The sequence below is a fragment of the Nerophis ophidion genome, linkage group LG21 (assembly GCF_033978795.1).
Source record: "Nerophis ophidion isolate RoL-2023_Sa linkage group LG21, RoL_Noph_v1.0, whole genome shotgun sequence".
NCBI classification, from domain to species: Eukaryota; Metazoa; Chordata; class Actinopteri; order Syngnathiformes; family Syngnathidae; genus Nerophis; species Nerophis ophidion.
Window position 1 is genome coordinate 19995744 of NC_084631.1, and position 17266 is coordinate 20013009.

The 17266-nt window shown below is 39.9% G+C and overlaps 1 protein-coding gene across 2 annotated transcripts in view; it reads right to left on the reverse strand.

Annotated features, from left to right (window-relative positions):
- The window catches only part of tgfbr2b (transforming growth factor beta receptor 2b), a 64081-nt gene that overhangs the window by 13212 nt on the left and 33603 nt on the right, over nucleotides 1-17266 (reverse strand). For both annotated transcript variants that reach the window (XM_061882128.1, XM_061882129.1), the window contains one exon: nucleotides 3631-3755. In XM_061882128.1, the coding sequence (XP_061738112.1) occupies nucleotides 3631-3755 (125 nt within the window). The remainder of the gene's footprint in view (nucleotides 1-3630; nucleotides 3756-17266) is intronic.

Below are 17266 nucleotides of genomic sequence, written 5' to 3' on the forward strand. Positions count from 1 at the left end.
GCAATCAAGGATATTTCAGTTGTTTTTATCCTTCTTTGTGGGGACATTGTTGATTGTCATGTCACGTTCGGATGTACATTGTGGACACTGTCTTTGCTCCACAGTAAGTATTTGCTGTTGTCCAGCATTCTGTTTTTGTTTACTTTGCAGCCAGTTCAGTTTTAGTTTTGTTCTGCATAGCTATCCCTGAGCTTCAATGCCTTTTCTTAGGGGCACTCACCTTTTGTTTATTTTTGGTTTAAGCATTAGATACCTTTTTACCTGCACACTGCCTCCCGCCTATCCCAACATACACAGAGCAATTAGCTACCGGCTGCCACCTACTGATATGGAAGAGTAATAGACGGTTACTCTGCAGAGCTCTAGACACCACCGACACTCAACAACAACACATAATTTGCAGACTAGAATTATTGGTTTGCAAAACAAATTTCAACCAAATAGGTGAAATTAGATAATCTCCCACGGCACACCAGACGGTATCTCACGGCACACTAGTGTGCCTGCCGCGAGCACAGTGGTTGAAAAACACTGTACTAGACTACAGACTTCTTCAGAGCCAACGACGACTACTTTGGTACAAATGATGACCCAGCACATATTTTAGAGCCTGAATATCAGAGGATGAGCTACGAGTTTTTGAAGGTGAGTGGTAAGCAGATCGAGCTGTAGTGAAACACCAAGCATCATGTAGCAGTATTGCTAAGTGCGACATAAAAAACAATCACTTACTGGAAAATGTCCACTTTCACTGGGATGCCGACTGATTGGATGTTTATATCTTTCAGGACAAGACTTGTGTTCCCCATTTAGATGAATAATTCATGTTTATCCTCACAAAAATAAAAAGGTAGAAGAAAACGAGCGTCTTGTCACGTATTCTTAGCGTTATCTTCAAGTCTAAATTGAATGTCAAAGTCGACCAACTTCTTGGTTTTTGGCCACAAACTTCTACTACACGTGTGAGGCAGGATTTATAATCTAGCACCAACTTTTACCAACTAAGAGGCAATGTCACATCTCACCGGCTCAGATGTCAATCGTAATAATCTAGTTATCTTGACATTAGTTGTTATAATAATATTGCTATTACTTATGCAGGTCATGACATGTACTGTAAATGTAGCATTGTTGGCTGATTTCTATGTTTTATGCTTTATAGTCTTTTTGGTTTGCCATCTCGTACGAGTTGTATAATGTTAAGAATGCATAAAAATGATAAAAAGTGCATTTTTGTCTCGTAAGGATTGCTAAAGATGGGGAACATTCCAAAGAAGACAGTTCCCCTTTTAGTAAGTAAAATACCAGACTGAGGTATAGAAATTAAGACTTTGCAGGAGAGATAATACTTCATTTCCTCCTCTCTCCTGGCAGGTTTAAAGTACAGTCGTGGTCAAAAGTTTACATACACTTGTGAAGGACATAATGTTATGGCTGTCCTGAGTCTCCAATAATTTCTACAACTTTTATTTTTTTGTGATGGAGTGATTGGAGCACATACTTGTTTGTCACCAAAAAAAACATTCATGAAGTTTGCTTCTTTTATGAATTTATTATGGGTCTACTGAAAAAGTGACCAAATCTGCTGGGTCAAAAGTATACATACAGCAATGTTAATATTTGGTTACATGTCCCATTGGCAAGTTTCACTGCAGTAAGGCGCTTTTGGTAGCCATCCATAAGCTTCTGGAAAGCTTCTGGTTGATTTTTTTGACTACTCCTCTTGACAAAATTTGTGCAGTTCAGCTAAAATGTGCTGGTTTTCTTAAATGGACTTGTTTTTTCAGCATTGTCCACACGTATAAGTCAGGACTTTGGGAAGGCCATTTAAAACCTTAATTCTAGCCAGATTCAGCCATTCCTCTACCACTTTTGACGTGTGTTTGGGGTTAATGTCCCATTGGAAAACCCAACTGCGCCCAAGACCCAACCTCCGGGGTGATGATTTTAGGTTGTCCTGAAGAATTTGGAGGTAATCCCCCTTTGTCATTGTCCCATTAACTTTCTGTAAAGCACCAGTTCCATTGGCAGCAAAACAGGCCCAGATCATAATACTACCACCACCATGCTTGACGGTAGGATGGGTGTTTCTGGTATTGAAGGCCTCACCTTTTCTCCTCCAAACACATTGCTGGGTATTGTGGCCAAACAGCTCAATTTTTGTTTCATCTGACCACAGAACTTTCCTCCAGAAGGTTTTATCTTTGTCTTTGTGATCAGCAGCAAACATTAGAGGAGCCTTAAGGTGTCGCATCTGGAGCGAGGGCTTCCTTCTTGCACGCTTGACTGTGGACACTGACACCTGTGTTCCAGCAGCTTCCAGTTCATTGCAGACCTGCTTTTTGGTGGTTCTCGGTTGACTCTTGATCATCCTGACCAATTATCTCTCAGCAGAAGGTGATAGCTTGCGTTTTCTTCCTGATCGTAGCAGTGACAAAACTGTGCCATGCACTTTATACTTACATACAATGGTCTGCACAGTTGCTCTTGGGACCTTAAGCTGCTTTGAAATGGCTCTAAGTGACTTTCCTGACATGTTCAATTCAACTATTCATTTTTTCAGATCTGTGCTGAGTTCCTTTGACATTTCCATTGTCGCGTTTGTAACCGAGTCTAATGACTGCATCACATGAGCCCTATTTAAATGGGCTCAGAGAAGTCAACAGGTGTCGTCAATCATGATCGCTCACATGAAGTTAAGAGGCCTTGCCATGGAGCTAATTTGATTTGATTGTAACTTTTCTACATCCTCAAAAGTGATAATTTATGTTGCTGTATTTATACTTTCAAACCAGCGGATTTGGACCCATAATAAATTCATTAAAAAAAAAAAAACTTCATGAATATTTTTTGTGACCAACAAGTATTTGCTCCAATCACTCTATCACAAAAATATAAGAGTTGTGGAAATTATTGGAGACTCAAGACATCCATGACATTATGTCCTTCACAAGTGTTTGTAAACTTTTGACCATGACTGTAAACACGTTAATGCATGCGACTGCTTCCAAGAAATGGTTGCATTAATCATGTACAAACATAAATCAATCACACAAAGCAATGATGAGTAAGCAGACTCCAACTGGTGTGCTCTTTGGCAAACTTCAAAATACACCCCAGCATGACATTTGAAAACACTGTTGCCAGGTTCTGAGCAAATAAATGATGCGAATACAAGTAAAACATTGGGAAAATGTTGGTGTATGACATTCTAACAATAACATTGCATTTGTGTCAAAATACTGGGGTCTTTTTTTTAAGTCAATTTGAATTATGCAAGTAAGTAGGTTGCTGCAATTAATCAAAATTCCAAAGGGTGGGAAAAAGACTAGTTTGACAGCACTACTTTGACATCATTTTGTGGATACTCACATGGCACCACCCAAAACTCAAGTCAGTGTTACTAAAATAACAGTGACAACTATGAGTCTCAAGTTTCAACCATGTCTTGTGGTGGAAAGGTCATCTGTCATACTGGAGTGTACATGCAATTAAAAAAACAAAATACTGACACCGTTTTGTCAGACCGAGCCCTTCTATATTATGAATAACTTGACTGCTGAGTGAAGTGGTAACCAAAGACGCATTTCGGTTTGGGCTCTGAGTGCTTGTGTGCATGTGATCACTTACTGTGTGGTTGATCCAGCTGTTAGGAATCTCAGGTCTTCCCCGGTCTCGGATAACGTTGTCCTTCATGCTCTCTACACACGGATGCTCCCTCAGGTTTCCGAAAGGGGGCTCATACTCTTTTACCTCTGCATTAACAAAGACAGACAAGCAAAAGATTGAAAAAAAAATACAGCCTTATAACAGATACATCTTATAGCAACAGGCTGTAGCTATTATTATCTGTGTTTTCTAACTTGGCTCCCTGTCATTGTGAAGTGAATTATATTTATATAGCGCTTTTTCTCTCATGATTCAAAGTACTTTACATAGTGAAACCCAATATCTAAGTTATATTTAAACCAGTGTGGGTGCCACTGGGAGCAGGTGGGTAAAGTGTCTTGTCCAAGGACACAACGGCAGTGACTAGGATGGCGGAAGCGGGGGATCGAACCTGCAACCCTTAAGTTGCTGGCATGGCCACTCTACCAACCGAGCTATACCGTCCCTGTAATAAACATTACATGAGTGGTAACTAACAAACCGCAACAATGATCAAAGATTAATGACAATTCACTGCTAAAACTATTTAGGTAAAGAGTAAAGTATAATCAAGGGGATGAATGGTTGGCTGTAATAGCTGCACACACCTGCCGATATTATTGGCCGATAAATGCTTTAAAATGTAATATAGGAAAATATCGGTATTGGTTTCAAAATTATTGGTATCTGTTTCAAAAAGTAAAATGTATGACTTTCTAAAACGCCGCTTTGGGAGAAGTACAGAGCGCCAATAAACCTTTATGTGCCGGCCCAGTCACATAATATCTACGGCTTTTCACACACACAAGTGAATGCAAGGCATACTTGGTCAAAAGCTACACAAGTCACACTGAGGGCGTCCGTTTAAAATACTTTAACACTGTTACAAATATGTGTCACACTGTGAACCCACACCAAACAAGAATGACAAACACATTTCGGGAGAATATCCGCACCGTAATACAACAAAACAAATACCCAGACCCCCTTGCAGCACTAACTATTCTGGGACGCTACAATATACACCCCTCCGCTACCCCACCCCTTCAACCCCAAACCCACCCCTCCCAACCCCACCCACCTCAACCTCCTCATGCTCTCTCAGGGAGAGCATGTCCCAAATTCCAAGCTGTTGTTTTGAGGCATGTTAAAAAAAAGGATGCGCTTTGTGACTTCAATAATAAATACGGCAGTTCCATGCTGGCATTTTTTTCCATAACTTGAGTTGATTTATTTTGGAAAACCTTGTTACAGTACATTGTTTAAAGCATTCAACGGGGCATCACAACAAAATTAGGCATAAAATGTGTTAATTCCACGACTGTATATATCAGTAACTGTTGATATCGGAAACGGTAATTAAAAGTTGGACTATATCAGAATATAGGATATCGGCAAAAAAGCCATTATCGGACATCTCTAATCTACATCGAAATAAACTATAGGTAAATGCTCACCATTCAAACCATCTTTGTTCACAGAGACACATGATGAACACTGTAATATGCGGCCACACATCTACCACATACTACCATTTCTTCCGTTTTTACGGGTTCAGGGTTTCTGCAGGTATCAGCAAGTCTAATTTAATGCCCTTTAATGTCACTTAAAATACACTTCTTTCTAGTTTTTCATAAGATTAAGAGTGTTGCTTTATTCAAAAGCAAATAGGGTAGAGAAAAATAAGGAACTTATTGACTACAACTTTGGACTACAAATAGATGGAAATGGCAGACTTGCGCAAAGCTCTTCAGGTAAACGTAAACGGTGACATAACCAAGGCAAATTACGTACGTTAACTTAAGTTTCAAATTCCAAATGGCTTGTTTGGAGAAAGCATGAAGGAAGGCAAGATTGTTTTAAAAATATCCAGGCCACGTCTCTATGGTTTGAGTTCCAATTTTTGGGACTAATGAGGATCCCAAATACAGGTAGCTCTAAGTAAGAAAAGTTGGGTTTGCATTATAGGACCCCTTTAAACCAATTTTTGTTTGTCACAATCAGCTCATATCAGCATCTTTATTGTACATAATGTATAAAAGTGGTCCAATTCATTCTTTTTTGTGCATGATTCCCTCAGTGGAATATGTTTAAATCACTGGTCTACAGTATGCAATCTTTTGACCAAGGTTTTTAAAATAAATAAAAGGATACATAAAGAAAACCCACTGTTTAGCGTTTCTTATGCTTATGTTGTTTCAAAAATAGATTTTTACTGTAGCACTTTAAGATGTATTCAAATGAAAAGTGCATAACAATTACAATCTATTATTTTTTATTATTTTGGGCAGGTGTTTTGGTGTCCTACTTCGTTCAGTGGTCCTCTAATGCGCCTTTAAAACATCTCCATCCTGTATTCCTCGAAGAATAAAATGGTCACTCTGCACTAAAAGACTACACAATTGAATATCTTAGTTACTCAATGTGTTTAGTAGGGGTGTACAAAAAAAAAATCAATTCACATCAGGATCATGATTCATTTTCATTATGATTCTAAATTGATTCATCATTTTCAAAAATCAATTGAAAATAAAATAATTACAATTACTTTTTAAATTATAAGAATATATTTTTTTAATAAGTTTTTAGACAATCTCTTTTCACCCATTAAAAGCTTTTCAAAGCTGTTTTGAAAAAATGTTATCATAATTATTATAACAAATGATACATTGCGAGAATCTATTGGAATCGAGAACAGTCTTTAATTGAAAATCAATTCTGAATTGAATAGTCACCCCACAATATGGAATTGGATCGAGTTGTTAGGTCCCCAAAGATTCACACCCTTAGTGTTGATATAAGTTTAGATTGGGGTATGTTGCTTCTTAATGGGGAAATACGTTAATGCCTTTTGTTTTCATATTAGTTTCATGTGAGCTCACAATCTTGTGGCGGTCAATCCGGGAGTTCATCAAAGTGCAGTTATCAATCACGGTTATTCGATCATTTCAGATTTACAAATTGTCAGAGTTTTACAGCAGGTTATCATAAATACCCTTTATCGTTACATCCCTAGTGGCAACCCAAACAAACTACAAATAATTCATGTAAAATTTTTACGGCGTACCTGAGATTAAAGTTCGGTTTTACAAACAGCTTGTGGTGTACTGTTGATTTTTTTCTATAAAAAAAAAAATGCATTCATTGTGACTGAGCTGTACATGACACATACTGGCACTGCAATAACACTGCGTGGGAATAATCCACTCCTACAGCCTAATTTGGTGGCTTTCATTTTGCCGTGGCAGCTGAGACACTCGTTTTGTGTTCCTCGCGGGGTGTAAAAGTCGTTTAACACAGACACACACGCTGCACGTACGAAAATTGTTCATTATTTTTGCATGAGGTATCAAATCACTTCATGCAGCTGTAACTGATACACGCACTTAATCACATTATGCAAAAACACAATTTGAAAGATACATTTTGCCCACAGTCTTCAGCCAGTGAAAGATGATCCCTCCACACACGCGCGCACATAACAAACCACGCCACTCGGCCCTCTAGCCCTGAGAGACTTGACGATCTGACATCTGGAAAGCAGCAGGCCTAACCTTTCCTCATCGTCTCATGTCTCGCTCAATCTCGCCCTCTTGGGACTGAAAGCTTTTCTCTGTTAACTCATACTCCACTATTATTCCCAAATAACCCCACCCACCTGGGAAACGCCCTCATAGTCTTTCCAAGCCCTAAATCCGGACCAACTGAATTACAGAGGAAGCATTTGGAAGGGGAAAAATGCCTGGAGTCCAGCTTTAGCGTCTCTCGTAGGAGTGTTCATCATGCTGGATAACTCTTAACTCTTCCTCAGCTTGTACAAGGGTGGATATTTCGTTCCACTGTTGGGAGGCTCAATAAGTACAAAAATGTCTAAAGAAACATTCCTGAAGGGTCAACAACATTGCTTCAGCAGACAACGGATCAAAAAAGTATCGCCCCTAAAAGTGCATTTTTTTGGGGGGCTCATAAGCATTTATCAGGCAAAGAACTGCACCACAACACTATGATATCAAAATACACACAGACACGCTAATACACATGCAAAATAATGATATTACATAATGATGTATAAACCACAACTTCCTGTTGGGGAAGTGTGCACATGACGTGGGCTTCCTACAATGCCTTGTGAGTCATAAAAAAGTATAACATACTATTATTTGCATGGTTTTTGGTTGAAGATGAAGTTCAGCTGTTATTACTAGAGTTGTGGCTTGCCTCTGCTGTGCAATGCAAGCTTTATCCATGTCGGACGGATGAGGTAAGATTCTACCCATCCCCAAAAACAGACTTATTATGGAAATTGAAAACGGGGGATGGCGGATTTTCCTCTGGAAGAAGAATAAATAGCTTCAACAATCCTTGAATATTCCAAGTCAGGGATGCAGGGATTTGAAAATGTGGGGATTTAATTTAACGTTACATGTATATACAGTGGGGCAAAAACGTATTTAGTCAGCCACCGATTATGCAAGTTCTCCCACTAAAAAAGATGACAGAGGTCTGCAATTTTCATCATAGCTACACTTCAACTGTGAGAGACAGAATGTGAAAAAAAAATCCACGAATTCACATTGTAGGAATTTTAAATAATTTATTTGTAAATTATGGTTGAAAATAAGTATTTGGTCAACCATTCAAAGCTCTCACTGATGGAAGGAGGTTTTGGCTCAAAATCTCACGATACATCCTCCCATTTATTCTTTCCTTAACACGGATCAATCGTCCTGTCCCCTTAGCAGAAAAACAGCCCCAAAGCATGATGTTTCCACCCCCATGCTTCACAGTAGGTTTGGTGTTCTTGGGATGCAACTCAGTATTCGTCTTCCTCCAAACACGACGAGTTGAGTACATACCAAAAAGTTATATTTTGGTTTCATCTGACCACATGACATTCTCCCAATCCTCTGCTGTATCATCCATGTATCCATTTTGTAATAAACTCAACTCGTCGTGTTTGGAGGAAGAAGAATACTGAGTTGCATCCCAAGAACACCACACCTACTGTGAAGCATGGGGGTGGAAAAATCATGCTTTGGGGCTGTTTTTCTGCTAAGGGGACAAGACGATTGATCCGTGTTAAGGAAAGAATGAATGGGGCCATGTATCGTGAGATTTTGAGCCAAAACCTCCTTCCATCAGTGAGAGCTTTGAATGGTCGACCAAATACTTTCCACCATAATTTATAAATAAATTCTTTAAAATTCCTACAATGTGAATTCCTGGATTTTTTTTTCTCTGTCATCATTTTAAGTGGGAGAACTTGCACAATCGGTGGCTGACTAAATATTTTTTTGCCCCACTGTATACACAGTAGTAATGTACCAATCTGATTTTTTTTTCACTTCCTATCTAATCCAGATACCTTACCGTATAAATCGCTCCGGAGTATAAGTCCCACCTGCCGAAAATGCATAATAAAGAAGGAAAAAAAACATAAGTCGCACTGGAGTATAAATCGCATTTTTTGGGGAAATTTATTTGATAAAACCCAAAACCAAGAATAGACATTTGAAAGGCAATTTAAAATAAATAAAGGATAGTGAACAACAGGCTGAATAAGTGTACGTTATATGACGCATAAATAACCAACTAAGAACGTGTCTGGTATGTTAACGTAACATATTATGGTAAGAGTCATTCAAATAACTATAACATATATAACATGCTATACGTTTACCAAACAATCTGTCACTACTAATCGCTAAATCCCATGAAATCCTATACGTCTAGTGTCTTACTTGAATGAGCTAAATAATATTATTTGATATTTTACGGTAATGTGTTAATAATTTCACACATAAGTCGCTCCTGAGTATAAGTCTAAACTATGAAAAAAAATGCGACTTATAGCCCAAAAAACACATTAATTTGGATATCTGCCGATATTTTGACACCAGCGCATAGTTTCCTTTATTATTATTTACATTACTACTGTTGTGCAGAGTTGTTCCTATAAGGCCCTAATCCTCACTTCCAAGGCGGCAAATAAACTAAATTTCTTACAACTATTCTAACACTGGAGGACAAGCTAAAGATGCGACCCACCAAGCAGGAGAGAGCAAAAGGACACTCAGTGTTGGCACTAGGAATTTTCAAAATGGGGTGCCACAGTAAATTTGTGGGGTTCCACTTTTTTGTCACCGTTTTGAAAAAAAAAAAAGATAAATGTATGCATTATCCTGTTATATCCCACATTGTATATTGTGTTTTGGAAAAAGGTTGTCATAAACGTTACTAAAATTGTCCATCGTGGATCTAAACTTTACCGCGGCCGGTATTTTTTTCTATATTTTAATTTAATACATTGTTGGGTGTATTTATTGTGTAAAAAGCTTTTTGCTTTGGTCATGAAATGATGATAATCGTGTGCCATACATGCATATGACAAATGTAATTGATTATTCTCACCTGTATGTAGATAATTAGTCGTTTGAAAGCCGCCACATCCACACTTTCATGGCAAATAATGCCAACAAACTTAGAATTTGGCAAGATAGTTTCAATGTCATTTAATACCGTGGCACTCAATGCCTCTAGCATTTCATTTCTGGCTACGTGATGGCCAGAAGCTGCTGGTTTGCTGGCCCCGTTGGACTTTTGCAGCTCAATCAGGCTTGGGAACTTCGACATGGGGAGGTTCTCTTTGGCCAAGTAATACACAGCCCGCAGCAGGTAATAACACTGTCTTTACTTGCCTCCTCTGATCTTTTCAGAGCGCCAAAAAAGCTGTTCGGCTGCTTCCCAGCTGATTCGGCCAACTAGTGAACTGATTGTTGTGAGAATAGCACGTGTGTGTGTGTGTGTGTGTGTGTGTGTGTGTGTGTGTGTGTGTGTGTGTGTGTGTGTGTGTGTGTGTGCGTGCTCTTTTAAGAATGGCAGTATGTGGGGTGAGTGACGTGTGTAAGGGAATGGGCAAGTAAAGAGAGGGAGCGCGAACATGTGCAGGAGTTTTAATATTAATCAATCAATCAATCAATGTTTATTTATTTAGCCCTAAATCACAAGTGTCTCAAAGGGCTGCACAAGCCACAACGACATCCAGGGTTTAGCGGCAACATAAGGGCAAGGAAAAACTCACAACCCAGTGGGACGTCGATGAGAATAGAATGACTATGAGAAACCTTGGAAAGGACCACAAATGTGGGTAACATTTGTGGGAGACCTGATGCAATGGACGTCGAGTGGGTCTGACATAATATTGTGAAAGTCCAGTCCATAGTGGATCTAACATAACAGTGAGAGTCCAATAGCATGGTGGATGTCGGGTTGGCTTTGTGGGAAAACAAAAATAAAATGATAAATGGGTTATACTTGTATAGCGCTTTTCTACCTTAAAGGGTACTGGAAGCGCTTTGGCACTATTTCCACATTCACCCATTCACACACACATTCACACACTGAGGAGCAAGTGTGAAGTGTCATACTCAGAGACACAACGGATGTGATTAGGTTGGTAGAAGGTGGGGATCGAACCAGGACCCATCAGGTGGCTGACGGCCTTGACGCAGGAGCAGGCTGTTCTGAAAAACACCCCCGAAGACACCTCAACAGTAGACGCTTTTGACCTCCCTCCCTCCTCAACGACACCTGGATTCAAACTTCAATCGGCGTCAGTCCAAAAAACATTACATCATCACACCCAAGACAATTGGGCATACACGCACACACACCCCAACACCACTCCACACCTTCACCACCGCTTTTTCCCCTTGGGGTGATGGTTGGATGGCTGCGGTTCAAAGCAGCAGTCGCCTTCCAGGGACTCAACTCCCTGCCCCTCAGTAGCGAGTTTCTCGTGATTAATTTTAACGTGTTTATGTGTGCATTTCACGGAGGTTTTTTTCCACTCCAGACTAGGCCCCTAAGGAGCCCAGTCGAAATTCAATTTTTTTACTCATTTTCTTCCCCAGCGTATTACCTTTTCCCATTTTTTACGGGGCGCTTTGTGGCGACCCATCAGCGTTCCTGTTCTGTAACCCTGTACATTGTTTGTTTGTCTAATCTTGAACAGGTTTGTGCTGTAAACAAAAATGTTGTTTTACTTGTTGCAATGACAATAAAGACTTATCTACCTGCTGGCACGGCCACTCTCCCAACTGTGCTTCGCCGTCTTATAAAGGAGTTATAACGAATCGACGGCCTTGTCATTCCGAGCCAAGAGCGGATCTGTAGGGACCCACTGCTGGGTAAAGTGGATGGTATAAGTTTTTTAACTTGTTTAAGTCGGGGTCCACCTCAGCAGTCTTGTGGTTAGAGATCAGTAGGTCATGAGTTCAAACCCTGGCCGAGTCATTCCATCTATCCATCCATCTTCTACCGCTTGTCCCTTTTGGGGTCCCTGGAGCCTATCTCAGCTCCATTTGGGCGGAAGGCGGGGTACACCCTGGACAAGTCGCCAACTCATTGCAGGGTCGAGTCATTCCAAAGTCTATAAAAATGGGACCCGTTACCTCCCTGCTTGGCGCTCAGCATCAAGGGTTGGAATTGGGGGTTAAATCACCAAAAATGATTCCCGAGCGCAGCTACCGCTGCTGCTCACTGCTCCCCTCACCTCCCAGGGGGTGAATGAGAGATGGGTCAAATTCAGTGGACAAATTTCACCACATCTAGTGTGTATGTGACAATCATTGGTACTTTAATTTCAACCTACTCAGTTGCCTAGTGGTTAGTGTGTCCGCCCTGGGATCGGTAGGTCGTGAGTTCAAACCCCGGCTGAGTCATACCAAAGACAATAAAAATGGGACCCATTACCTCCCTGCTTGGCACTCAGCATCAAGGGTTGGAATTGGGGGTTAAATCACCAACATGATTCCCAAGCGCGGGTACCGCTGCTGCTCACTGCTCTCCTCACCTCCCAGGGATTGAACAAGGGGATGGGTCAAATGCAGAGGACAAATTTCACCACACTTAGTGTGTGTGTCTATAATTGGTACTTTAACTTTAAATAAAAAAAAAAAACAAGCAAACCAGAGTTTTGACCCAGAGAAAGCAGTGTCGGTAAAAAAAAAATCTGCATCCCGTGTGCACTTTTGGAAATGCGTGTCCTTTCTTATTTCAATGCATAAAAAGTCACAAATAGTGCGTTAACGCCAACATTGGACACAAAAAGCCATGCCCACCGCTAGAGTAGATTGAACGTATTGAAGCAAAACAGAAGAATATGTGTTTTGGGCACTTTAACAGAAGCCATACTGTAGCGATTAAGCAGCTAACAACTGGAAATTAGCAAGTTTGACAATGAAAAGACAGTTAACTACAATGCTCTCTGGCTAGCTGGCTGCAAAAAGAAGCATGTCTTATTACTACGCCTCACAGTGAGACACGGCGAGGTTCCAGAAATCTATTTTAGCGTGCAGTCAGCTAGCTGAGCAGCCGGCAGGGAAGCACTTGTGGCATCATTGCAGCAAACATTAAAGCACAGACATGGTGTGCGCCATTGGCAATCTCCACTTGGTTGAATCGGACATTGACATCGTTGGTATCGGAACCCGATAAACATACTGGATAGGCTCTGCCTATCCTTGGATGTAAGACCCCAACAAGGTGGAGACCAGGAGTATTTGTGCTGGCTCCTCTTTAGTTTCAGGTATTGATTTGAATTGTTTTATTTTTTAAGTACAACTGTATGCAAGTTTAAGAAAGGCTTGATAGTCATTGAAATACTGCAATAATTAATTGTTGTTTAATGAGTGTAACTACCAATTGATACAATTCGGATTGCATGGAGTGCCTGAAATATAAAAATGGGACCCATTACTTCCCTGCTTGGCACTCGGTATCAAAGGTTGGAATTGGGGGTTAAATCACCAAAATGATTCCCGAGTGCGGCCACCGCTGCTGCTCACTACTCCCCTCCCCTCCCAGGGGGTTGAACAAGCGGATGGGTCAAATGCAGAGGCTAATTTCACCACACCTAGTGTGTGTGTGACTATCAGTGGTACTTTAACTTTCACTTAAAGGCCTACTGAAATGAGATTTTCTTATTTAAACAGGGCTAGCAGGTCCATTCTATGTGTCATACTTGATCATTTCGCGATATTGGCATATTTTTGCTGAAAGGATTTAGTAGAGAACATTCACGATAAAGTTCGCAACTTTCGGTGTTAAGAGAAATGCCCTGCCTCTACCGGAAGTCACAGACGATGACGTCACAAGTGTGGGGGCTCCTCACATATTCACATTATTTTTAATGGGAGACTCCAACAAAAAGTGCTATTCGGACCGAGAAAACGTCAATTTCCCCATTAATTTGCGCGAGGATGAAAGATTCGTGTTTGAGGATATTGATAGCGACGGACTAGAAAAAAAAAAAGAATAAAAAAAAAAAACAAGTTAAAAAAAAAAACGCGATTGCATAGGGACGGATTCCGATGTTTTTAGAGACATTTACTAGGATAGTTCTGGGAAATCCCTTATCTTTCTATTGTGTTGCTAGTATTTTAGTGAGTTAAATAGTACCTGATAGTCGGAAGGGTGTCTCCACGGGTGTGTTGACGCGCAGTGTCTCAGGGGAGTCGACGGCAGCTATGGACGGCACAAGCTCAGCTTTCCCCGGTAAGAACTGACTTTTTACCCACAATTTTCTCACTGAAACCTGCTGGTTGACATTTGGTAGGGATCCATGTTCGCTTGACCGCGCTCTGATCCATAGGAAAGTTTCACCTCCAGGAATTTTAAACAAGGAAACACCGTGTGTTTGTGTGGCTAAAGGCTACAGCTTCCCAACTCCATCTTTCTACTGTGACTTCTCCAATATTAATTGAACAAATTGCAAAAGATTCAGCAACACAGATCTCCAAAATACTGTGTAATTATGCCGTTAAAGCTGACAACTTTTAGCTGTGTGTGTGTGCAGCGCTCATATTTCCTTAAAACCTGTGACATCTTGCGTACACGTCATCATTACATGACGTTTTCAAGACGAAACTCCCGGGAAATTTAAAATTGTAAATTAGTAAACTAAAAAGGCCGTATTGGCATGTGTTGCAATGTTAGTATTTCATCATTGATATATAAACTATCAGACTGCGTGGTGGGTAGTAGTGGGTTTCAGTAGGCCTTTAAATGTTAAGCATACGCTGACATAGTTTACGCACGGCTGACGCAATAGAGCACACATGAGAGCGGTGGTGTTTGGCTGCTCTGGTACGTGTAGCGGTGAACAGTTTGGCAAGGTTATCTTTTTATTGTTATTATTAATGCACACAAGTAAACAGTGCAATTTCAATATTGATGACAAACTTGTTTTAATAAAAAAGAAAATACACATTGAGGCTTCAATTAATCGATTAATAAACTAATTGAATAAACTAATCAATTGATTACTCAATAACTAAAATAATCAATAGCTGCAGCCCAACAGTGTGATTTATTATACATCAAAACACACCTATTCCTGACTGCTTATTCACTGTAATCATCATATCTTATCTATCTTTGTTGTTGTTGTTGTTGTCGTTTTTATCCAATTTGATTTTATTGTTTTGATTTTGTACGGTGTCCCTTGAGTGCCCTATAAGTAAAATGTATTAATTTTTAGATTTTTGACTTAAGTGGTTTCCACTGTACTTAATTTACAATCATAGATAATACATTTGGCTTACTCTCATACTATACTTGACTACTGTCTGAGTAGATTTATGAGTGAAAAAAAAAAACGTTTTATGACTGCTATCAACAAACAGATCTCGGATTACACCTCAGGCGCAGTATATGTGAGAGTGACCGCACGGCCGCCTGCGACCCAGGCACAGTGAGCAGATCACACATCGGTCACCCAACAGACACACAATCACAGGCAGGTGGTATCCGACACTGGCGGTGAGCAGAGCTTGCATTGTTGAAATGATGAGTTCGGATGTGTCACTCAACTTGTGTGTCAGTGCACACCCGAGGACACATGTTCACACAAGCAATGTTAGCTATTAATGACTCACTGATGTTACTATTTGACTTTGTAGCTTCAGGGAACAAATCTGTAAGGCATACCTCTTGTTATTCTTTAATGAATACCGACTCTGATCCTTTCTCTCCTTTTTTTTTTTTTTTAACAGTCAATGAAGCAAAGGCAAATGGCCCAATTCATGAAAAACTATTTCCACAAAATTCGGTGTTTAATCAACAACAGATTTAAAAAAGGTCCGTGTGGTTATTTTTTTTCACTAGGAGCTACAAGATACACAGACTTATAGTCTTTGGAACTCATGCCTTAATAATGAATCAGTCAATGTACTCTAAGACAAATCAGACTATTCAAAACCATAAACATGTTCCTCTTATTTGTATTCTCCCACACAGAATCTGGAAATGCCCATGAAAGCTGGGAATGAAAGCGTTGTCATGTGATTTATTTGAGATTTAACAAATGAAAATGTACTTTGTAAGCATTGGCAGTAAATCGATTATAACGATTAATTCGAGATTTTTGTTGACGATTCAAATTTTGTAAATTGTAACCATAGTCTTTGCCTCGAGGAGCTTCCGTAGCTTGTGATTCCCTCAAAATGTTTTAATTCACATAGACTTAAAGCACAACATGGCTAATGCTAACGCCAACGAGAGCAAGACGTTTTTTTCAACTAAAAGAAAATTATTGTCAGTGGTTTAGATTTGCGGCAACAATGGCAACAACGCTGCAAAGTTTGTTAAAAAAGGCAGCAGAAAAACAAACTAATGCCTGTATCTGAAACCGATGCATCCAGCTGAGTGGGGAAACTCTTTACGTGGCGAACAAGAACATAAACAAACAAACTCCCGTTAAAAAGCAGCTTATTGTAGAGGAATCATTTACACGACGCACCATGTATAGTGAGAAAGAAGCACAGTGTAAAACTATCACTAAAGCAGTCGCTCTGCACGTCGCTAAAGATACGACTTAGACTTCCTTTTCATTGTCATTCAAATTTGAACTTTACAGTACAGATAACAAAAAATGTTTGCATTAGCTCTTGGTAGTGCAGGATAAAAAAGCAATAAGGTGCAGATATAAATAAATAGATTACTGTACAGATAAATATATTGCACATTTTCATATGCATCCATGTTTATGGATGTATGTTATAGTGTCTTTATATTCAAGCGAGTTAATCCATTTTGGGGGGAATTGAGGGGATAATTATGATGCGTTCAAGAGTCTTACGGCCAGAGGGAAGAAGCTGTTACAGAACCTGGTGGTTCTGCTTCGTAGGCTGTGGAACCTCTTTCTAGAGTAAAGATAAAGTAAAGATGTAGTGTCCATACAGTGAAAATGCCTCTTTTTCCTCAACACAATAAAACTATGGATACTTCTCAATGCAATTTTTTTTATTTATTTAAGAGTGTTTAATATAAGCGCACAGTATACGGAGTCTTTGCTTTTAAAAGGCGGGGCCTGTTGCCTATTGACGTCAGAGGGTTTCAACGGAGCTGTGTTGTTAGCTTAGCAGTTAGCAGTGCACTTTGTCGACTTTGACGCAAGCTCTTTTGAATCTTTTCATCATGTTTCATCTTTGATTTGAGTGCTTGTATGAGCGAGCAACAGCATCTTCTTCCTGGCTGGATGCAACTCCCCTTTTTATAAAATGTTGCCCATCATTCACAATCCTTATGTAAGACAAGCACACGTTTTTATTTTTTC